The sequence below is a fragment of the Canis lupus genome, chromosome 18 (assembly GCF_048164855.1).
Source record: "Canis lupus baileyi chromosome 18, mCanLup2.hap1, whole genome shotgun sequence".
Classification (NCBI taxonomy): Eukaryota; Metazoa; Chordata; class Mammalia; order Carnivora; family Canidae; genus Canis; species Canis lupus.
Genome location: NC_132855.1, coordinates 5,358,374 through 5,382,561, shown reverse-complemented (window position 1 = coordinate 5,382,561; position 24,188 = coordinate 5,358,374). Strand labels below are relative to the sequence as shown.

Genomic DNA, 24,188 nt, shown 5'->3' with positions numbered 1-24,188 from the left:
CCATATGGACTCTGCACAAATATGTAGTTTTAAGTGCCATTGAAATGCACAAGATTAGGGTACTGATGGCTATGGAGACAGCAGCCCCTCTCTAAAAGAAAGAAAGCAGTATTTAGAAGAAGGCATAGTAATGAAACATGGGCATTGAGAAGTTTCCTGATACCATGTTGTGTATTTCTAACTACTCCCTGCATTTTGTCCTCAGAAAACCTTTCCTGATCAAAAAAGGGTGTTGTTTCTGTATGACATTGGGGTGACAGATTTTGGTGATTTCTTATATCTCGGTGGGGAAAGAAAGGAAAATTGTGTTATTATGGTCTTTAGGTAGAGGTCCTTTTAGGTGAACCTGACGGTTTACGGAATACATATACCATCATTAAACTTGTTTTGAAACTCAATTATGATAGCACTGTGTAAGGAGTAACTTATTCATATAGTTTTGACATGCTTAATTTCTGTGTAAATGGTTGCTCAAACCACTAGTAATTATCATATATCAATATCTGCATATTCATATTTAGATGATTCTTAAAACTAAAATTTCTCATAATTTGATAAATAAGCAGTCACATGCCCTCCTATCTGTACATTTGGAACACTGTAGTTCCCTTTAAGAAGGTCTCTGTGATAACTCTCAAGCCACAGATGGAGAAAATAAATAACGAAAGAGAAGACTTAGAAGTTTCAATGGGGTGTTAGCTCAGTGAGGTTACAGGAGGGGAGAGGTGGGTGGATACCCGCAGGTGGTGAAGAAAGTGGCACAATGAGGAATCAGGCTGCTGCCTTCCAAATAGGAAAAAGGCTGGTCAAAACTGAGTGGGGAATCAAGGGACACTCACAGGAAAATGGTAGGGCATGTGATAAGGAAGCAAAGTCTGAACTTCCTCTGTCATGTGGCTTGATTCCGGGCGAAGCAAGACTATCATCTGGCCAGTCCGAGATCAGCCTCTTACTCTGTTCTACCCTCAGACACCAGTAAGAATAGCCGCGTTCTGTAGCAGGAAGCAGAAGGATCGTTTATTCTGAGTGTTCGGGGTGTATTCTAAGCATTGCAGTCAACACTACAAATGAAATTCTACGTTCTTAGAAAAATTCATGATATTAAAAGAAAAACTAAGAAAACTTAAAAAAAAAAATTTACACCACGTTCTTAACTGGCATTTTCTAGTGCATCAGCTCGTTATAATGCATCAATAACTGTTGGGATCAAAAGTTACAGCCCTCAAAACTATATCCGTAACTGTTCTCTGTTGGAGGACCATCTGCCGTGGGTATATCTCTCTTTCAGGTATTGTCCTGAGGCTATTTCTTTGGGCTTTGATTATACAGAGTTCATGCTGGAGTATGTGTAGTAATTACGTTTGTTATATTCCAAACGCAAACTCAGACAGTGGTCTGAAGACTCGAGGAAAGCTTCTATCGGCGTCTGCCTTTACTTTCAGTCTTTTTGCTCCTCTGAGAGTCTTAGGTGAGCAGCTATCGCCTGACTCTGGCCTCACGTTCAAGCAGAATGCCTTCAGCTCCTGCTGCACCATGCAGGGTTTGCTCATGGTCTGACCACTGGCCAGTTGAGACAAAGACAGCAGGCAAATAGAATATTTTAGGGCCTGCGTGAACCTTTGGGCTTAAAATGTTATTACCCTAGCTGGGTTTTTTTTAAGTTAAGTATAAGATCATACTATATATATATTTTTTAATATTTTATTTATTTATTCATGAGAGACCCAGAGAGAGAGGCAGAGACACAGGCAGAGGGAGAAGCAGGCTCCCTGGGGAAGAGGAGGAGCCCGATGTGGGACTCGATCCCTGGACCCCAGGGTCATGCCCTGAGCTGAAGGTAGACGCTCAACCACTGAGCCACCCAGGCGTCCCTACAATATATATTTTAAGTTCTACTGAATTATATAAAGAAGCAGCCAAATAAAGTTTGTTGACAGAAAAAAGTGTCTTCCTAACAGAACTGAATACATATTTTGGACTTTTCAGAAATTCACTTTTTGTCATGTCAAAATTAAGATACTTCTAAATTTTATTTCAGTTTTATTCACATATACTTGTTTATTGAAATCTGTACATCAGAACTTAATGATTTTAAATATTCTTCTGCTCTTCACAGAGCTTACAAAATAGATTGGTCAATAGATTGTTCTCCCCAGAAGAGTATACAGATAAAACCCCAGACAGTTTCATTAACCACAATGAAAGGTGACAGCCCTTCAGTCTATGTCATAAGTTGATTAATTACTTTCCAAATGTTACTAAAGATTCTGAATGAATAACTAGACTGGTATTTAGAATCAAGCCTCCCTCACAATTCCTAAATGGGTTTTAATTTTCAGAGTTAGATGATCATTATATCTGATTCATTTCTTTCACATCTTCAAATTGTTGGTTTTATTGAAAAAGAGAGCAGAGTAACTGGCTCAGTATGTTTTCCTTTTCCCTGAAATTATTCCTTGTGGTTTTCAATAAAACTGGTTTTGAAATAAAAATAATAAAATGCTGGCATTGCCCTTTAATGAAGGCCCATAGATCTGATGAGTTATATAAACATTACAAGGAATTCACTACCAAGGTCATGATCATGGAACCATTTAACTTCCAAGTCTACCTTGTTGGCTGCTTGGACACTCCATTGGAATCAGCATCGTTATTAGGATTTGTATTGACTCAGGCAAACTTTTTAGTCATTTCCCGTTCTCCACATTCCCCCAGTGATTCCAAACTTTCACCATTTTCTTAACCTCTTGAAATCTCTTTGGCCTCCTTTATTCTCCATGTAATATCTCCCTTTATAGCTTAGAGAATAAACAGAAGCCCAGATGGTTTCCATGTCGCCCGTTCTTACCTCCCTGCTTCTGTCTTAAATGTTGAAATAGTCTTTTCAGCCTATGCTCTTGATGCCATTCTTCCCGACATCTTGGAGCACCTTGCTGCATCTTCCCCTCCCTACCAACCCCGCCCATCTTTTAAAATCTCCCTCACTTTTTTTCATTCGGCCCTTGCTCAACTTGCTGCTGCTTCTAGCAAGAAAGCACATCTGCAGACATTCTGATAGGATTTTCACTATACAGCGATAGTAAGTATTCACTCCCGCTTCTGCCTTATGCTTTAAATAAATTTAGAATTCTTGAAAATAATTTCTAACTCATTGTCTCTATCCTCAATCATTCTTTAATTCATTCCACTCAAGCAGTGTGTTGCCAACTACCAAGAAGTTGTCTTCACTCTAATAACCAGCAACCTCCTCATTGCCAAATCTGATGGACACTTTTGTTTTTATTCCTCTTGACCTCTCTGTGAGATGTGACACCGTACGTATTGCTTCTGTTTTTTTGAAATTTCTAGCTTCTGAAATACCAGACTTCCTTTTTACATTTAAAGTTTGGGTTTAGGGAATCCCTGGGTGGCTCAGGGGTTTAGCACCTGCCTTCGGCCCAGGGCATGATCCTGGAGATCTGTGATCGAGTCCCACGTCAGGCTCCCTGCATGGAGCCTGCTTTTCCCTCTGTCTGTGTCTCTGCGTCTCTCTCTCTCTCTCTCTCTCTCTCTCTGTCTCTCATGAATAAATAAAATCTTTAAAAATAAAAATAAAGTTTGGGTTTAAACTTTACATCTGAAGTTTGAATTCCTTCATTCTACATATTGAACATGCCCACAGGTGATCTCACTTTTTTCCATGACTTCAAATACAATGATGGACCAGTGGTTCACAAATGCTATGTCCAACTCTCTGCTCTAGAGCACCATGGCCATGTTATTAGCTACCTATGAACACTTCCACTCAAATGACCAAAAGACACCTCAGAGTTATTAACCAAACTATTTCTTTTGCCCCCCAAACTTTTCTCTGCCTGATGATCTTACCATTGTTTATGACACCCAAAATAGACATTTTTTAGTCATCCCTGACTTCTTACAGTCTTCCCCTATGATCACAATCCATGTTGGATCATCTTCACATAAATTTTAGCTCTTGAATATCTTTCTAACCTAGTCTTTTTTTTCTATCATATCCATACTGTCAGAGTCTTTGTTCAAGGTCATTCTTTATTAATTCATTTCATTATTTCTTCTTCAACAAATCTTTGCCAGGTGCTGTGTAATGACACTGTGCAAGGGGCTAAAAATGGGGCTTCCAGTCTAGTGAGAGATACAGATAAGTGAATTACAATAGAACATAATAAAGTCTAACTAAGGAGAAGGCAGATTTGACATGTGAGCATGTAAAACGGTTTCGAATCTATTCCTAGAGGGTGAGAGAGGTACCGGAGAAGGCATCCTGAATGAAATGTCACACCTATGGTAAGACTTGAGGAAAGGGTAAGTTAACCAGGTGAGGACAAGTGTATTCCATAAAAAGGGACCCACATGTTCTGAGACCCAGAGCAGGAGAGCACATGGCTTGCTTCAGCAACTTGAAGAAGGGCAAGGTGGCTAGAGCCTAGATTCCTAGGGGGATGATGGCAAGAGGTGAGGCTGGAGAGTTAGGGTGAAGCCAAATGATGCATGGCTTTTAAGCTGTGCCGAGGAGTTGGACTTTTTTTTTTTTTTAAGATTTATTTATTCATGAGAGAAACACACACACACAGAGAGAAAGAGAGGCAGAGACACAAGGCAGAGGGAGAAGCAGGCTCCATGCAGGGAGCCCCATGTGGGACTCGATCCCGGGTCTCTAGGATCACGCCCTGGGCTGAAGGCAGCGCTGAACCGCTGAGCCACCCGGGCTGCCCGGGAGTTGAACTATTTTTAAAGAGCAAAGCGACATGATGGGATTGTCATTTTAGAAAGATACCTCTGGTGAACTGGGGAATGGATAATCAAGGAGCAAGGATGGAGTCGGAATACCGGGTGGCAAGCTGTCGTCGTAATCCAGGCAAGAAGTGGCACTGCCCTCCACTGTGGTGGCAGTGGGGATGGAAGCAGATGGACATATCTAAAACACCTCCCGGTGGGGGTCAAGGGTGATGTCCTGGAAGAGTGAGATATGTGAGACCTGGAGATGGGATCTGGAGCGGTAGAGCAAGTTTTCAGGGGAGTAAGTGGAGGTGCCAGGAGGTCATCTGACGTTTGTCTCATCTGCTGCTTTTCCCCGGCCTGCCAGCTGTGGTTGCCCTGGCACAGAGGCGTCCTCTGCGTTCTCTACACCCCTTCTTGGGGCTCTCGTCCAGTCTCAGGGCTTTTCATGCCACCAGTACGCACACGACTTCCCCACTGACGTCTCCAGCTCAGACCTTTCACCTCAACCAAGGACTCCGCTATGCAGCCGCGCGCCGGGCATCTCCAACTGGAAGCCTGAGAAGAGCGGCGCCCCGGTCCCCCGCGTTCCTGCCAGAGCCTCTCCACGTCGGTAACTGGCAAAACCCTTCTCCCTGTTTAAAAAGCCAAACTATCTGGAGTATTCCTGACTGCTTTTCGTCACACGCCTCATCTCCAGGTCCATTAGCAAATCCTCATAGGTCTGTCTTGAGGTTGGGACCGGATGCAGCCGCCTCCTACCGCGCGCCCCGTCCTCTCCGGCCTCCTGACTGACCTCCCTTCTCCATTTTTGCCCCGTGGCCTCCCCCTGCACCACCAGGCTCCTTCCGCACACAGTCAGGGTGATTCCGTTCAAACGTATCCACTGCCATGCCCGTACCCTGCAGCGGCTCCTCATTCCGCCCCCTTGAGAGCCCACGTCTCACAGTGACCTACGAGGCCCCACATGGTTTGCCTCTTTGTCCTCTCTGGTCTGGTCTTGTCTCCTGGGCCGGGGCCCAAGCTTCTTGGCTGTGCCTCTGCTGCGCCTCCGACGCGTCAGGCACCCTGTCCCGCGACCCCTCTTGCCTCTGCAAGGAAAACTGAAATCTCTTTCACATCTCCGGTGGCAAAGTCCTCTCCTCCTTCAGCTCTTTCCTTAAAAGCCACCTTCCCAATTTGTCAAAGCCACAGGCCTGTCCCACCAACTTCCTTGTCTGTGCTCCTGGTCCCTCAACCCTGCGTTCTCCTTCTTTTTTCTCCGGCGACACTGAACACTCATCACCTTGGAACACACCACATGTATGTATGACTTGTTGTCTGCACCCAACTGCTAGAAAGTAAGTTCCACAAGAGCAGGAGCGTTCGTTTTGCTTCCTGATGGACCCCCCCCACCCACCCCACCCCAAGCACCTCCCATATATTAAGACCTTAATTTTAATATTTGTCAGATTTGGCCGTAAGTAGCTGTTGGGCTTAAAAAAACTGATGCTTGAAGGATGGACGTCTTGACTCTCTGGAAATAAAGAGGTGAAGATACGGGGGTCTTCACCCTTGTTAATCTTCTATTGCCCGGACAGACGCGGTGACCTTCTGTCATGTCTTCTGGCCTCTAGCTTCAGTCCACTCACCACACCGCCGCCCAGGTTGTCTAATATGTAGTTGTAAGGACTGTGCTCACTGCCATCCCCTGCTTGAACCCCCCCCCCCCCCGTGACTCTTCACTACACGTAGACTACAGATCCCTCAGCAGGATGCCTAAGGCTTTCTGTGATGTGGCCCCAGCCTAATCTTCCAGTTTCATCCATACCCAGCCCAACCCACATAGTCCCTGTGCCAACTACAGCTTCCGGAACAGCCCTGCACGTCCTGTCTGTCCCCTGCCTTCAGTATGCCTAAGCAACTCCAGCTTAACCTGCAAAACCCAACTCAGGTGATCTCTGCACACTGACATACTCCTTGACGCTCCCTCCATCTGCCTCAATTTGCTGTTCTTCCCTCTGCTCCTTCAGCAACGTGCACCTGTCTTTAAAGCGCTTTGTAGCACAGTGGGGCGGGAGGCTGGGCCTGCCAGTCAGTAAGCAACACCAATATCCTTGAAAAGGGTTTGGGTTTTTTAATGTCTTGCCCTCTCAGTTCTCTCTGTGTTTCTCTTTCCCTCAAGCACACATACCCCCTACATATACACACACAACTGCCTTGGATTATTTTGCCTTGAACTGATCAGTTATATAAATGCAATCCTGAGCGCAGTCGTTTTTAAGTTGTACTAACCTTTTGGTTTATTGATTTTTCAAGGATCCAGAGTGTTTACTGAGTTTTAGAAATCGGATTTTGTACTTACGTGCTTATTTTTCTGTACTGTTCTTTTTTTTTTTTTTACGAGAATAGCTTTTGCTTAGCATTCTCTATCTCTTTAAAAGTATTTATAGAAAATTTTGTTCAGTTCTTTTACTCTCTGATTGTATTTGATCTCAGTAGAGTGATACTTCTTTGCTTTTAATTTTTCTCCCAATGCTGTTAGAATTGCATTATATTCACCCAAGGAATCCACGTCTATGTAAAATATGACGAGGTTTGGCTAGTCCATCCACTCATAGTATTTTTATGATTTCTAAAAGTCTTTTTCTATTTTTCCCGAAAAAGAAAATGTTATACATACTGACAGAATTTACCTTGAGAAAAGTCCCTAGTTCATTCCCCTGGCAGAGAATCTACCTGCTAACTCTGATTTCCAAGAGAAGTTCTCAGGTGTGGGCAAAATAAAATTCAGACCCACCCCTAAGGACTGAATGAAAATAGAGTTCTAAGGTAACACCGACCTCACATGGATTTAACTCCTATTTTGGAGTTAGGGCCTGGCCTTTGGCACTCCTGTGTCTCTCCCCTGGTCTCTCTTCCCCTGGATACTGGTTTCTCTTTACAGGACAGCTACCAGGACACAAATGGGGTCCACTAGCCATCATCATGTCTCACAAATATTTGATTTCTCCTTTACCTAACATCAGAGAGATTGATCAGTCATGTGGTCCCGATTCTGAGTACAGCTCTCCCTGTTTGGAATTTACCATGCCTTGTGCTGAGGACATTTTCCAGCACTGAGGGAGGGAAATGTCTGATTCATTAGTGAATAATGTACCAGCTTCCTCTCTAACTTGTCTCCCTGCGGTGCTTCACATTCTGACTGTTCAGTCAGGTTTATCCTATTCCAAGAACCTTGTGTTTGAAAACGACTGGAAAAAGTTGCTAAGCCTATTTTATTTTAATATACATACTTAGGAAGATGCTTCTCATGTGTGATTTGTAGCTTCATGCTATTCACCGTGCCTGGATTAATTAAAGAAAAACTGGTAGCCTTTCTGCACAATCTGGACTATAAAAGTATACCTATCCATCAGGCTGAAAATTATTTTTAAGTACATTTACAGGTTTTTCAAGCATCTTAGCACTTTCTTAACAGTGAAAGTTCAATATTCACATTTTCAAGGGCATGAAACATTCTTGTCTGACCTACCGCTTACTAATGGGGCAAAAGCCTGTCCAGTCATTCAGGACTCCGACAGTTCAATGTATTTTCTCAACAGGACTTTTTACAGTATGTACAATGTTAAAACAAATGTCCATTTATTCTTCTTTCCCACAAGTTGAATACTTTCAGCAGTTCTTAAAAGGACAAAGATGTTTACTAACAGACTATGAATGTATGAAGGATAATCTTGAGACTATAATGAAATTCTGTTCTTTTTATCTTTATTCTTACCAGGTCAGAGTTGGACAATGGTCTTAGTCATGTGTTACAACTAGAAAATGCATAGTTGGCTTTTTCTGATGCTACAATTAATCATTTTTAACTTTGAAAATGCTTATTGAAAGAAGAAGGGATGCAATATTGGATAAGAATCTGAGTAAAAGCACCGCTTAGGTCTCTTTCAAAGAAATAGTATTTGTATAATCATCAAGCATCAGTGTTTAGAGGAGCCCCTAAAACATTAATTAATTAAAACACATGAGAATTATTCTTGCGCCATGTTTAGTTTAACTTCTTTTCTCTTATAGCCACCTTTACATGATTTTTTTGATAAGCTTGTTTATTATAAAAAAAGTATACAAATCAATCTAGGGATAGTTTTTGTTTTAGAAATTTCATGTCAGTGACAGGCTGCCATATACAGTGTAACTTTTCTCCACAAGTACACAAGTCTTTTCCTTGATTTTTATTTAAAAAAAAAAAAAAAAAAGTAAAAGTAAATAAATAAATAATTAATTTTTAAATAGTATTTTTACTGCCTTTCATATAGTTACACCCTCACTGATATTTAAAATCACCTATTTGAAACAGTTTACTCTGGTAGTCACTTTGAAAACAGCATGTTTTAGACACACAGCAACAGCACAACAAAACCAAAAATAATCGTATACAATTTTGCAGCATGTATATGCTACAAAACTTTAAAAATACTGTTCTATACCAGTAGATAAATATGTTTGGCCAAAATCTTTTCAGTCTGAGTTCTGTTAGTAAAAAGGATAATTATTCCCTTACTTGTCTTCATTTGCCTGCAACTAGGATTGTCACATACAATAAATTCATGGGACATATTTATACTAAAAAATTATTCATTATTTATCTGAAATACAAATTTAACTAGGAATCCTATGTCTTTATTTGCTAAACTTAACTGGGAATGTGGGTTGGCTCATCTTTAAAGTGGTAACCCCCTTTTTGTTGTTCTTCCTTAGCATGGAAGGCCCTTACAATGGCCTTTGCCTTGGAGGACAACTTAAGAAGGACTCAAGAATTTGAGACAGGTTTAGAGGAAAACCACAAATGGCCAAAGGGTTGGAAAATAAGAAATAACAATATTTAAACTGAGAGGATTATGGTGATGAAACAGTTACCAAGTATTTGGAGTGGGCTCACCCAGTGGACTGTGCCAAGTTCCTCATTTTTGACGAAGGCATCCAAAAACTGGCTAAAACACAACTTAGGATAAGCATGGTAGCTACATTTATCGAATGCCAATGTTTGCTGCATGATTGAATGCCAGTGTCTTATGATTTATCGCTAACCCTTATGGGCAACCCACAAGATGTATATCATTATCCCCATGTTTTAGATTAAAAAAAAAAAAAACTGACACAGTATGACACTCCAGTCATAAGACAGGTAATTGGTAAAGCCCAGATTCCCATCACATCAAATTCTGTCTAACAGCAAAGCCCCGTACACTCTCCACTACACCTCATCTCTTCTCTAGAAGGTTTTATGAGCTATTGGGAAGAATGTTGTCAAGCAAACTTGTCTATAAATATTAGATATAGGACTGACTTGTGAGTATTTAGATCGTTTAAATGTGGTCATATAAAAGAGCAGTTGAATGTCGGGCTGAAAAATCCTCCAGATTTCTTCTGTCCTCTCAACTTACAGTTAGAAATCATTGTCAAAGAAGGGGCATCTGAGTAGCTCAGGTTAAGGGTCCAACTCTTGATTTTGGCTCAAGTCATGATCTCAAGGTTGTGGGATCAAGCCTCACATCGGGGCTCTGTGCTGGGCATGGAGTCTGCTCAGGCTTCTCTCTCTTCCTTTCCTTCTGCCCCTCCCTCCATCCTCACTTTCTCTCCCTCTACAAAAGGAAAGAACATTATTCATTGTTAAAGTAGTGTCTGGCTACATTAGATGGGATTTTTGACATGCATATTGTTTTATCTTCCCAAAGTCAGTTTAGACTTTTTTTTTTAATGATCATAACACTATTAAATCTTTAGGCATAAGAATCAAATGTTTAACAAAGCATGTTTTAAAATGTGCTTTCTCCACAGCCTGGTAGCTCCATTCTCGATTTAGGTTACACACTTAGATTTTTAACATTTATCTTGCTGTCTTCATATCCACAGACTATATACTTTTTGGAGAGTAGGAACTCTGAGTATCTAGATAAGGGCATGGTATCCAATGGATGCTAACAAATATTTGATTAATATTGTGTGATATAATTCTTCATAAGTAGTGAATGTTTATAAGTACACTATTTTATTTTATTTTTCCATCTTTTTAAGATTTTATTTATTTATTCATGAGAAACACAGAGAGAGAGGCAGAAACACAGGCAGAGGGAGAAGTAGGCTCCTTATGGGGAGCCCCATTTGGGACCCGATCCCAGGACTCTCTGGGATCATGACCTAAGCCAAAGGCAGACGTTGAACCACCGAGCCACCCAGGCACCCCTAAACACAATATTTTAAATGTCACCAGGAATCTCCTATTACAATCTTATTTCTTTAACTTCATTTTTCTGGGCCTATTTTGAAAGTTAACAAATAATATAAGTATAGAAAGGACTAAGAATTTTTCTTAGGATTTCACTCTGCAAGTCCTTCTGGAGATTTAACTATGACTGCTTTTTATGGCTGTAATTTCCTTAATATGGGGCCTCAGCCATTTCCATCATCATAAATCCCTTTTATATACTTAAAAGCAGTATTGAAATTTTTTCTGCTTTTTATATCTTGCCTCTTCACTTAGATACATTATTTCTGTCTTGAGATTATGTTATATAAATATTGTTTTAAAAAATTGAAAATATATGGCAGGAAAGAGCTAGTATACCACCTCAGAAATTTTAACTAATAGATGTGTTTCCAAATGCAAAGTGGAATATTTATTCAAGTAAATAAGGAAACCATCTTTGTTCTTTGTTCTAATTACTTGAATATTTTACTGAAAATTGCTTTTATGCACTTGACTTTGTGTTTAAGCTCACAGGTTTGTAATATCTTTAGATGGACATGATTTGGTCAGGACTTTTTCAGGAAGAAGGAATAAAAGAATCACAGTGAAACTGCTGATGAAAAAAAAAGAGAGAGAGAAAGGAAGGAGGAAAGATTTTACTGGTTCTGGTTAGCTTAAGACATGGTGGGTACGGATGCTCAAACAGTCTCATGGAAAACCTGCCTCTCTCCATGTCTGGGTTCTCCTTCCCCTTGGGTCAGTTTTGTGTTCAGGCAACCTTTCTCCACATACTGGCAACGTTGGGCATCAGAAACTTTTAAGTTAACATCATCTGTAGTGTTTGTGATCTTTCAAAGAGAGACATTCTCTCCCAGTATCTACATTAAATCTCAAAAAAAGAGTCTGATTGGTCCCGCTTTTTAGTCACATGCTTATCCCGACCAAGCTGTGTGTCAAAAGGAGAGTTCATTGAAAGGCCGGCTGGGTTTGCAAGCTCACCTTGTGGTAAGGGAGGTAAGCCATGTGATGACAGCCCCATTAGAGAGGAGGGAGAGTTTTCAAAAGAGTTGCCAGTAGTAGAGACAATGAGAGCCTGATACGTTAAAACAAATGTTTACTAAAATATTACACCTTTTGATAAAATCAAAATATCAATCAATGATAAAAATGATCATTGATCAAAATATCAGTCAATGATAAAAATCATTTTTAGGAAGTGCAAACAATTTAAAATAGCTCAAATAAGCATAATACATCTTTTTTAAAGCACTAGAAAAACACTCAGAAGAACCATATTGCATGTTTAGTACATTTTAGATAATGTTTTATCTCCTTTGAAGCTCAGTTTTGTCATCTGAAAGGGAATAATGCCTACCTTATAAGGTAATTATGCAGATTAGAGGTGAGAATGTAACTGACAGTAAACTATGTAGTGCTATCTATATAGTTGTAAAGTTTTATGATTTCTAAGAAAATCGGTTCTAAAGAAAGCAAAGTTCCCCCTGTCAGAGTCTAGAAAGTCTCTTACAGATATATCCCATTACACTTGTGGTGTTTTTTTCCTGAGCAATCAGTGCTTAACTATAACACACCAGGGCTTTGTGACCCGTTTTTGTTGATTGAGGAGGACAATAATGACAACAGTAGTAGTAGTGATAGGCACAGGTGGCTACTCAAGAAGTTCTTAGAGAATTAAATGTATTTCTGGGGAATGAAAAACCCAAGCTAGCTCAGTGAAAAAACCAGAGGCAGATAGATGGCAGACAGAGTGGAGTAACTGGTCTTAAGTTTAGTCTGAACTGATATTCCTCGCTAACAACAATCCTCTTTGAAGGAAATACTCCTAAATACCCAGGGTTTAATGGCCAAGGTGCCATTCAGATAATTACTCCCAGGAAATGTTTTGCCAGTGAGATTATCTTAACTACCAACTGAAACGGAATAAAGAAATGTTTTATGGATGATTCAGTTTCACCTGCTATGTGTACAACATTTTAAGAGAATGAATTAGTCAATCTGCTTGAATCATCTTTACGTGTTCCTTTTAGTAAAGAGCTCAAAATTGGTTAAATGGCCAGCACTATTTCAGAAACAAAGAAAAAAAAACAGAAACAGTAAAAAAGACATTCTATCTTGAAAGCCTGATCCAGGCATGTCACGGGAATAAATGTATCAAGACAAAAATATATGAAAAGTGGAAGTATTTCTGGAGTCACTACCAATATAAATATTAAAATTGCTCACACATCCCAATCTGGCAGATTACATAGATAGAAAAGAAAAAGCAATATATGCCAACACAATGGCATTGAAGTAAAATGTGATTGTAGGAAAACAACCTCAGAGTGGGAAATTACTGTAGTTAGAAAATAACTTTGGAGGTCATTAGTTCAGCCTAGGAGTGTGCTTGTAAATATTTAATAATCATCCCTTCAGAGGAGGAAAAAAAAACAAAAGTCCTGATTTGTAATATTTGCCAATTTCTGTGGTGTAAATACTCCAGCCATGGCCGAGTTCGAGTTACCAAGATAAGGCCACGGAGCTCACGGTGGGTAGAGTTGCACGCGGTGGGCTGCCGTGAGCCAGAGGCTCCAGCACGTGACTACACCAACACTCCTTTCACAAATGAGAAAGCAGCGGAGGCCAAAGACGTGGGGTGACCGGCTTTGCATCACATAGTTCTTCAGCTGCACTGCCACGACTAAAGCTCAGGCTCTCCCCCACGCTAGGCCTCAGGCCTTGAGTGCCTTCTGAGGAAAGGACCGTGATTGATGGATGCCTGCCTGACCCCCCTGCCCTGGCCAGGCTCCCCTTCAGAGACTCCCATAGACCTTTCCAGTTTAAACTGTGGTCCATTTGTCTGTCTTCCCTACTAGTCTGAGATCTCATCGACACTTGTAAAGCTTTTTATTCATTTTTGTGTCTTCAGCACCCTGTGCACTATCTGGAAATAGTAGATGCTCAGAAAGCATTTGTTGAGTATGTGAACAAATATTAATAATAGCAATCTTTTATTAACCTACCACGTGTCAAGCACTGTTCTTAGTGGTTTACATGCATTGATTCATTGAGTGGTCAGAGTAACCATGACAACAAGTGATGGTTGTATTATAAGCGCACCCATATCCCAGATGAGAAAATAGAGGCTCAGAGAAGTTACTTGCCCAAGAGGCACACAGACAGCAAATGGATTTAAACCTTGCAGTCTGTCTCCAGAGCCTGTACACTTGACCACTCAGCTGTCACTTATTTAACCAGCAGTACCATCACGCTATACCGCTCAATGACAAATCCTTCCAAAAGGTTTCCCTCCATTCCTTTGAAAGACAGACATTTCCTGGAGAAGATCTAGTGTCATCAATACACATCTTTGTTAATGGGGAAGAGACTTCATTAATTGAAATGATCAAGGAAATGGAGTGTTTATGTTTTCTCATTATCTGAGGATTAAACAGAAACCTGTATTTTAATTAAAAGTCCTGTTGTTGACAATAGGCTCTAGTCCTATGTTTTTGCTTTAATCTAAAAAAAAAATTAACCTTTCTTTGATTTCTCGGTTTGAAAAATGTCATCACTGTTTGCTATTGAGAGAATGTAAAGAAGATAAGGGAAACTGCGTTAACAAACTCCAGGGATATTCTGCAATGTTTTTTCCTTAAACAGAAAAAATACCCTTTTTCCCTCCTGCTTTTCTTATCGATTGTCATCTCATCACGTGAGATAACCAGAAAAGTCCATTGGTATATTTGTACATTTTCTTGGATTCTTAGTCAATTCAGATTTAGTACTGTGAGTGTCTTATATAAGAACTTTAAGATACGAACCTTATTTTTAAAACATAACTTAAAAAAAATAAAATAAAGCATAACTTAATAGTTCAAATTCAAAAAAAAGAAAAAAGGGCAGCCCGGGTGGATCAGTGGTTTAGTGCCTGCCTTCAGCCGGGGATGTGATCCTGGAGACCCAGGATAGAGTCCCACGTTAGGCTCCCTGCATGATGCCTGCTTCTCCCTCTGCCTGTGTCTCTGCCTCTCTCTCTCTCTCTCTCTCTCTGTGTGTGTGTGTGTGTGTGTCTTTCATGAATAAATAAATAAAATCTTAAAAAAAAAGAAAGTTTAAAAAAAAAAGGATCATTTTAAAGGCTCCTTCAAAAAGCCTAAAAGAAAAAAAAAAGTCATTCACCGTCTACATTGCATTAATGGATATCAACTAAGATACATATTGGTTGTAATGCTTTTTCTTTTCTTTTGGCAGTAATGGTTCATTTATTTTCTCCCTTTATTATCTTTCCTAAAGAAAATACAGTGATAAATTATGTAGTAGGCTAATGTTCCAAATTTTAGGAGACACACTAATACCATATTGAGAAGTTCATTTAATTTTTCCCCAGAATATATTCTTGAAGTTTTAGATAGATATATGCAGTTTGTTTGGAATTTGCTTTTGCCCTCTAATAGGGCAACTTGTCTTAAACCCTTCCTTACTTCTACTCCTTGTCATTCCCCCCCATCACCAAAAATTCTCTAGTACATTTCTAAACAATAAGGATTAGATATAGAAGTGGCAAGGACAACACCCTGCGTCTGTATATGCATACGCTGTATAACGGTCGAAGCTTTCAAAGAGGAGATCTCTTTTTAGATACTTAAAACAATCCTGTTAGGATATTGGATCCTAGGCCTCAGAGGTGGGTGAATTACCCAGAGTCCTGGAGCTGGAGAGGGAAAGGGCAAGAACCAGAGCTCTGACGTCCAATCCTGCCCGGGCGTACTCTCCTCCTAGCTCAGGAAGCTACTGCAGTCCTAGTGGAGCGGTTAAGAGCCTGGACAGATTCCTGTCGGCCAGACGTGGGATTGAATTCAGTTGTGTGTGACTTTTGGCGAGTTTGCTCATGTAGAAGAGGAGAATAATAATACTTCCTACTTCAAAGGGTGTTTTTATAAAGAGAAAATCAGAGGGTTTAGCAGGATGCCTGGTGCATACATGGTAAGCATCCAGTACGTGTTTCTGTTATTTTTACTGTTGTATGGCGTATACCTTTTCCAATCCTTCATCTTAATGACACACTTTGCTTTGCCTTCTGATCCACAGAACTCTTCTTGTGTGAAGAGAAAGTCACACCACACTGTGTTTTTTTTTTTAAAGGAGCCCTCGGAGCTATTAAGCAATCCTTTTCATTTCTTGCTGACCTCTTCCTGCGTGCCTGCTTGTAGCTATTCTAAACCCCCTTCTCTACTCTACAGAACCTGGCCCCTCTTCTGTAACTGTTACTTGCAGTGATGGTCATATACTCTCGTTTATTTTTATAATATTGAGACCATATGCCCTGAATTCCAGTGTTTCCGTACTTCCTCTGACTTACTCTCACCTGCTATCTCGGAAAGTGATCTCTCTTGTCTTCCAGGCTCTTGGAAATGCCTCTTTTTACTCTTTTGGGATATTGCTCCAACAATTTTTATCTCCTTCATTTGCTTTCCTTTGTTTTCCCACGTCTCTGGGCTCAACTACTTGCAGTTCTTCCGATCGTGCCATATGTTCTCTCCTGTCTCTATACCCTTTCGCAAACTGCCGTGCCTACTAGAAATTTCCCTTCATCCTCCTCCTCCAACACTGAGCTCTAGCATCATTTCCAATGTGGTTGGCTGCCCTTTTTATGCATTCTCATAACTGTCTGTCGATCCTCCATCAGGTGACTCTGAGCTAGAGAAAGGCACCCTACCTCTGTATTCCCGGAACCTGCCACCATGGCTGGCCGTAGTAAATACCCAATAGACGTTAGCAGAGGAAGATCTACAAATAGGCATGTCTTTCCTACAATTGGAGAGTAAACTCCTTTTGAAAAATAAATAAATAAACAACTCTTTACCCTGATTTTCTTGCCCTTCCTTTGACATCCCACTTCCTTACCACACATTCCCTTGCAATTTATTAATTGATACAACTATTGAATCCACTGAGATCACTCTTGAAAGTCAGCAAAGAGCCTCCATGTGGTCCATGTCCTCCTCCTCAAGCCTCTCACCTGGCTTCTGTGACACAGTGCGGTGTTGGCTGTCTTGGCACTTCACTGAACTTGCCTCCCTTGACTCCTTCGTTTGTTTCTCCAGTATGGGTAATCCCAAGATTTCTTTCATTTCACTTTCTTTCCTTCACCTTGCCCCTCCATGAACTTACTTGATTCTAACCATTATCTCTGGGCAACATGCAAAGTTTATTCCTAATCCAACTAGAACCCAACTGCTCCCCCAAGACTGAGATCTAAATTGTCATCCCTTCTAGTACAGACATGGGAAATATTTGACACTCATACTTCCACTTGCCACTATCTCACCCCAGACGAATATTGTCTCACCTAAAACTTATCCTGCCACTTTCCTAGTAAGGGCTAACTTCTCCTCAGAATCTCTCTTGTCATTTGCCTCTGTCGCTTGGCACAATGCTTTGTCTTGGAATCCTGATTCCTCACTTATTCCAGGCATCTGCTTCCTGATGAACAATGTAAAACCTACTAGTCACCCCTATAATAGAATGTTTTCACTCATTTCCCAATAACACATCCAACTCAACATGTTTATTTATTTTTTATTTTTTTTCAACATGTTTAAAACCAACTTATCTTCGTCAGTCTTTAGCCCAGCTTCCTCCTATTGACATCTTAGTTTTGTAAATTGTTCCACACTTTTCCCCAGATAACTGCTAGTCATCTTTGCCTTCTCATTTGTATGCCACCGATTTAGATGTCAAATCTTATTTATTTAAATATTCTCTCATTGATCCCTTCCTTTCTATTCTTGGGAACACCATCTTGGTTCTGGCTCTTACAGATAATGAAGTTATGGACTATAATAATACTTTGTCATTTGGTCTTCCTGTTGCCAGCTTCTCCCTGCCCTCAGCCACCTTGGCTCCAAATCAGTCTTTCTAAAGTAAAGCCCTGATTATATGATTCTCCAGCTCAATTAAAATCCTTGACTTTTCTATTCCCTCTTAAATAAGTCTAACAATTTGGTAGAGAAAAAATTATCTTTGAATTGGATTCGAGTTCTGACTACTACGTATACCTTTTCTGTTACCTTGAACTTATTTCCTGATTTTTATTCACTTATTTATTCAAGATATATTTATCTAACACCTACTATGTTATAGGCTCTGTATCAGATACTTGGGAATGGGTAATGAGCCAAGCAGATATTGTCCTTGCTTTGCTGGACCTCACAACATAGTGGACTTGTCCCTATTTCTCATAATTATAGTAATTCTAAGTACAAGTCATGTTTCCCCCTCTTGGTGCCTTTAGCTCTTGATTTGTGCTACTACATAGGGTATTATAATGTTGTGTATTATTTGCATATGTGTATTGTCTCTCAACCACACTGTAGGTTCACTGAAAGATAAATACCAAATCCCATTTCCAAAGTGCAAGCACAGAGCCATACACATACTAGTTATTAGTGAAATCTGCTATGATTTTGTAGACCTAGGGTTAGTCTTTGGCATGGTTATAATGCCAAACAAGTTTTTAAAGATTCCTATCAGAATTATACACTAAAAATGGAGGGAAAAAAGTAATTAGCTATTTTGTTTCTATTCCTTCTAAGGCCTCCTTTCTAAGGTACCACCCTGCCTACAACTTTTATAAGTAGAACTAACAATGTTTGTTTATAGCCCTGTACTTTAAGTTTTTTGAAACTGAAAAACAAATGCTCTCAGGATAACTAGTTAGAAATATTGTCCATGGGCATACAATGGAATCTTAAAATAATGTGTTTGTTTTTTGTTTTTTGTTTTTTGTTTTTTGTTTTACTAAATAGCTTTTGACTTGGTAATGAACAATATGTTGTTTTTCCCCAAGAAATAATTCTAGGACTTTAGTCCTGAACATTATATTTTATTTTACAAATTTTCAGCTTGCTGTTTTTATGTTTCCAGTGATCTTACATTAAGTTAAGCATTTGTCTATCCAAAACAATAGGTCAGCTATAGCCAAATTATAACCATACCTTTCCTCTGCACACAAATTCCTATAAACAGCATGTGATCATATTGCTTCTAGAATTTATGATTGTTTTCTTCCAAAAGGAAGCTAAATTTAGCCTAGTAATTCTACATGCTCCCAAGGAAACAATGCCTGCTGTGATTTCTAGAATAAATGAATCTGAACCACAGTTCCTTTACTTGACTAACTAAGAAAGTTTAAATATCAACCTAGTCATTAACCACAGATATTAAACCACATTAAACAACCAGCAAGAGGTTAAGAAAGAAATTTGCTGTTTCTGACTTCATTGCTAAATGAGTCCAACTTAGTTGGGTGTATTGTCTTTAATACAGAACATTGTTTGCATCTCATAATGGTTCTCTAAAATTACTCGTTCATGGCTTGAGTTCTAAAATTAAACTATGTGGAGTCATGTCCATCTGCACAATGCATCATTATGTGAAATCAGCTAGAGTTTTTTATTTTCACTTGATGTAAAAATTCCAGGTAGGAAGATTTGTTTCTAATAGTTTAACTGGTATGGTTCTTTCAGTTTCTTCTTTGTTTCTAATGACAACTAAACTGCTCTCTCTTTGAACATGTTTTGGCAGATATGCTTCTCACCATGAAGGCTCCTGCTGTGCTTGCACCTGGCATCCTTGTGCTTCTGTTTACCTTGGTGCAGAAGAGCTATGGGGAGTGCAAAGAGGCACTAGTAAAGTCTGAGATGAATGTGAACATGAAGTATCAGCTTCCCAACTTCACTGCCGAAACACCCATCCAGAATGTTGTTTTACACAAGCATCATATTTACCTTGGTGCAGTTAACTATATTTACGTTTTAAATGACAAAGACCTTCAGAAGGTTGCTGAGTACAAGACTGGGCCCGTGCTGGAACACCCAGATTGTTCCCCATGTCAGGACTGCAGCCACAAAGCCAATTTATCAGGTGGTGTTTGGGAAGATAACATCAACATGGCTCTGCTTGTTGACACATACTACGATGACCAACTCATTAGCTGTGGCAGTGTCCACAGAGGGACCTGCCAGCGACATATCCTTCCACCCAGCAATATTGCTGACATACAGTCGGAAGTGCATTGCATGTACTCCTCACAGGCAGACGAAGAGCCCAGCCAGTGCCCTGACTGTGTGGTGAGTGCTCTAGGAACCAAAGTCCTGATATCAGAAAAGGACCGGTTCATCAACTTCTTCGTAGGCAATACCATAAATTCCTCGGACCATCCAGATCATTCATTGCATTCGATATCGGTGAGAAGGCTAAAGGAAACGCAAGATGGGTTCAAGTTTTTGACAGACCAGTCTTACATTGATGTTCTACCGGAGTTCAGAGACTCCTACCCCATTAAATATGTCCACGCCTTTGAAAGCAACCACTTTATTTACTTTTTGACAGTCCAGCGAGAAACTCTAGATGCTCAGACTTTTCACACGAGAATAATCAGGTTCTGTTCTGTAGACTCTGGATTGCATTCCTACATGGAAATGCCTCTGGAGTGTATTCTCACGGAAAAGAGAAGAAAGAGATCCACAAGGGAGGAAGTGTTTAATATTCTCCAAGCTGCATATGTCAGTAAGCCTGGGGCCCATCTCGCTAAACAAATAGGTGCCAACCTGAATGATGACATTCTCTATGGAGTGTTCGCACAAAGCAAGCCAGATTCTGCTGAACCAATGAATCGCTCTGCCGTCTGTGCGTTCCCTATCAAATATGTCAATGAATTCTTCAACAAGATCGTCAACAAAAACAATGTGAGATGTCTTCAGCACTTTTATGGACCCAACCACGAACACTGCTTTAATAGGGTAAGTCACATTCATTTCCCACTTATAAGGTATAAGTCAGAATAAGTACCAGTCCAGAAAAGAATATCAAGGGCTTTTTGGTGCCTGGTAAATTATTTTTATCCATAATATTTGTACATTCTTTCCAAGAAAATTTAGATATTGTATCTTCATTTAAATGTAAAATCAGGGACGCCCAGGTGGCTCAGTGGTTGAGCGTCTGCCTTTGGCTCAGGGTGTGATCAAGGATCCTGGGATCGAGTCCTGTATCGGGCTCCCTGCAGGGAGCCTGTTTCTCCCTCTGCCTATGTCTCTGCCTCTCTCTCTTCGTCTCTCATGAATGAATAAATAAAATCTTTAAAAATAAAATAAGAAATAAATGTAAAATCATAACTTGAGAAAAAGTTAATGTGGTTCTATGAAAAGATATTTTACAGTTTAGGTTTACATGGTTGTCAACACTTAAGATTATTAAATTTGTTTCTCATTTAAGCTTTAATAGTTCTGGTCAGATTTACACAAAGTTTAACACAACAGCAATTCCTGTAAAACACAATTATTGAGATCTCAGTATAGTCTTTACAACATATAGATGAGAAGCCCAAGTTAATTTGTGAGTTTTAAAGGCTTTTTGCCTTATGAGGCCCCATTTGCTCACTGATATACAAATGAATGGTTTACATTCTGGGCATTATGTAAAGAAAATTAAACTAAAACAACAAAAATCTCTTCTAAAATCTTGGTAAATCAAATATTTTTAAATGAGCTAATACACTTCTCTGAAGAACTTAGAAAAGTAGAGGAAACTTTTGTTCCCAAATCCTTCCTTTGGAACTTGTGTGGACTTTCTACGTGAATGGACCTGTGTGTATCACCTGCTAGCTAGATACTTTTTACCTGGTTGGTATTTGATATTTATAAATACTGATATTTTCATCAATACTTGTTTATACCTACATGAAATGGTATTTTCACAGATGTTAGAAACATTCTTTGTTGGTTTAACTTACATATAGTTAAAGCTACCAGCCATAGCCAGAGGATTTATCCTACTAGCACCAGATCACTTGGTGCTAGAGGAAGAACACCAAATCCAGAGTTCATTGTGGCCTTGGGCTCCCTTGGTTTGGACCCACATTCAAGCATATGAACCTGGGTATGCCTCCTAACATAACGACCGCTCGTGATCATAATTAGATGAACAAATAGTATAGCTTTTCTAAAGACAGTTTGACTTCAGAAATCCACATCTCACGACTCTATCAGTTTTCAGTCTCAGTAATAAAGCTTGTAATTGTAAGCAGAAGGATATTAAACATATCTTTGATGAAAGAGAATATCTAATGTGCTGAAGGGTATCAAGGACATATGAATTCAAAAACATTTGGTTCACTTTTTGCTGAAATGTCTGGGATACTTCCCCAAATGGAAACTCCAAATAGCTCTTTTTTTGAAGATTTTATTTATTTATTTATTTACTTATTTATTTGAGAGAGAGCATGTGTGCACGTGCACTCAGGGGCAGGGAGAGGGGCGGAGGGAGAGGGAAAGAGAATCTGCAGCCAATTCCACTCCGAGTGCAGAGCCCGATGCAAGGCTTTATTTCACAACCCTGAGATAATGACCTGAGCCTAACTCAAGAATTAAGCCACCCACACGCCCCTCAAATAACTTTGTATAAAGCTAGAAAAATGCTTCTGAGAAAAGGAAACTCCTGTTTTAGTGAACTAAAGACATAACTTCTCTCCTTGCCCCTCCAAAATCTAGGAATAAAAAATAATACACGTGCCTAATCCCAACTAAGACTAAATTCTCCCCTGCATACATGTCATATATATTGCAAACTCTGTAAGAAGCAATAGGATTCCTCATGAAGCTGCCACTTTTCTTCACGAGAAAATAGAATGAAACGAAACAAAAGACTTTCAGGGTAGGAATCAGGGAGGAAAAAATGTAATATTAATAGCATTCCAGAGAAAACTTTTTTTTTTTTGGTATCCAGTAAATTGCATCAGAAACACTAGTTTAAAAAGATTCTACGAGTTGTTCCTCCAGGGCCTCTAAGCACATGACTTTGCTTTTTAAATCTTGTCCTATTAAAAATTAAAAAGAGACGTTACCTTATGAGGATATATTGATATCCGATTTCATTATTCTATTTTGTACTTTTCAGCCCCCTGATGTAAAAGTATTTATCAATTCCAGAAATTGCCAAAATACATTTGAACTCCTCTACCCCTTTCATTCTTTTAATGTTCCAAGGGAAACAAAAGGCAGGATTATCCAGTGAAATCCAGGTCAGTTTTATCACCCAGGAAAAATGCCCAAAATGCACCAACTGCACCTGAAACAGTTATCATTCCCATCGCAAAAATTCTTGTGGAAAACAAGATGGAGCTTGCCAACATAGTCCTACAAGGGAAGCCAACTTTTGCACTGGCCAAATTCCATAAAGACAAATACCTTCAAACCTCTTCTACTTATTTGCCTGTTTATCTTCTCTGGTTACCAAAGATCAAAATTCTTCTGAGAATGAGACATCCACATTCTCAGTTTTCCATATACCAGTCCACAAAAAGACCTCAGATTGTTCCAAAGCTCAGCCTACAATCATTTCCTAGTTTCATCTTGAAAGGAGGGCACCTAGAGAGAGCCGTTACTCACACAAAACAAAATGATTTACAAAATCAAACGTGTTTGGAAAGACTAAAGCAATAAGACAACTCCATTTCATCTTGGCAACTTGACTTGGCAAGATATCAGGTGAAGCTTTTAACAATTTCTTGGAATTGAGCTTTTGTTTTGGCATAATGCTTGGTGAATAAACATGTATATTGTAGTTTTGTTATTAACTTCTCTAATCCATTGGATCTTTATGGAGGGACGGTTGTGTGTTTTGTGGGCAAGGAAAGCTGTAGCAGGAACTTTCTGCTGAGGCCTCTGCGTGGTCCTCAGTGTGTAAGCAAAACCATGGCAGGAGTTTTCTGGCCGTCTGAGCTAACACTGTGTGCAAAGAGCATTTGTGTCACAGGATCAGACCAAGAGAGTGCCAAGAAAGAAGGTCTTTTAAATTCTAGGGGTCGAGCCAGGATATAGGCCTGATTTGCTTATTTCAGATCACATAGGTTGCTTTTCTCACTCTCCCATTTTATGAAACACGTCTACGCAGCCTCTTCATATACATCTTCCCGTATTGATTACATCTCTTAAGCCCTCTTTTGAGTCATTTGATGATTTCCAGAGCATATCGTCTTCGTATCTAAGCTCTGTGTGCTTCAGAACTCTTTTGCTTCTACATATGATGTTGTTTCTGGAAACTTATCCTAAGCCACATGTACCCATTCATGTAATATTAGAGTTGATTGTATCAGTTCAATAAAAATAAATTCTTGATCTTCACAATATAACCATTTTCTTTATTACTTTTGAAAGTGATG

At 39.7% G+C, this 24,188-nt stretch overlaps 1 protein-coding gene across 4 annotated transcripts in view; it reads left to right on the top strand.

The window, feature by feature from the left end:
- The window catches only part of MET (MET proto-oncogene, receptor tyrosine kinase), a 124,153-nt gene that overhangs the window by 7,721 nt on the left and 92,244 nt on the right, over positions 1 to 24,188 (top strand). For 3 of the 4 annotated variants that reach the window (XM_072783341.1, XM_072783342.1, XM_072783340.1), the window contains one exon: positions 19,556 to 20,772. In XM_072783341.1, coding sequence (XP_072639442.1) covers positions 19,556 to 20,772 — 1,217 coding nt within the window. Of the gene's footprint in view, positions 1 to 5,130; positions 5,351 to 19,555; positions 20,773 to 24,188 lie in introns of those variants that run through there. The other variant, XM_072783339.1, reaches the window with a different exon arrangement.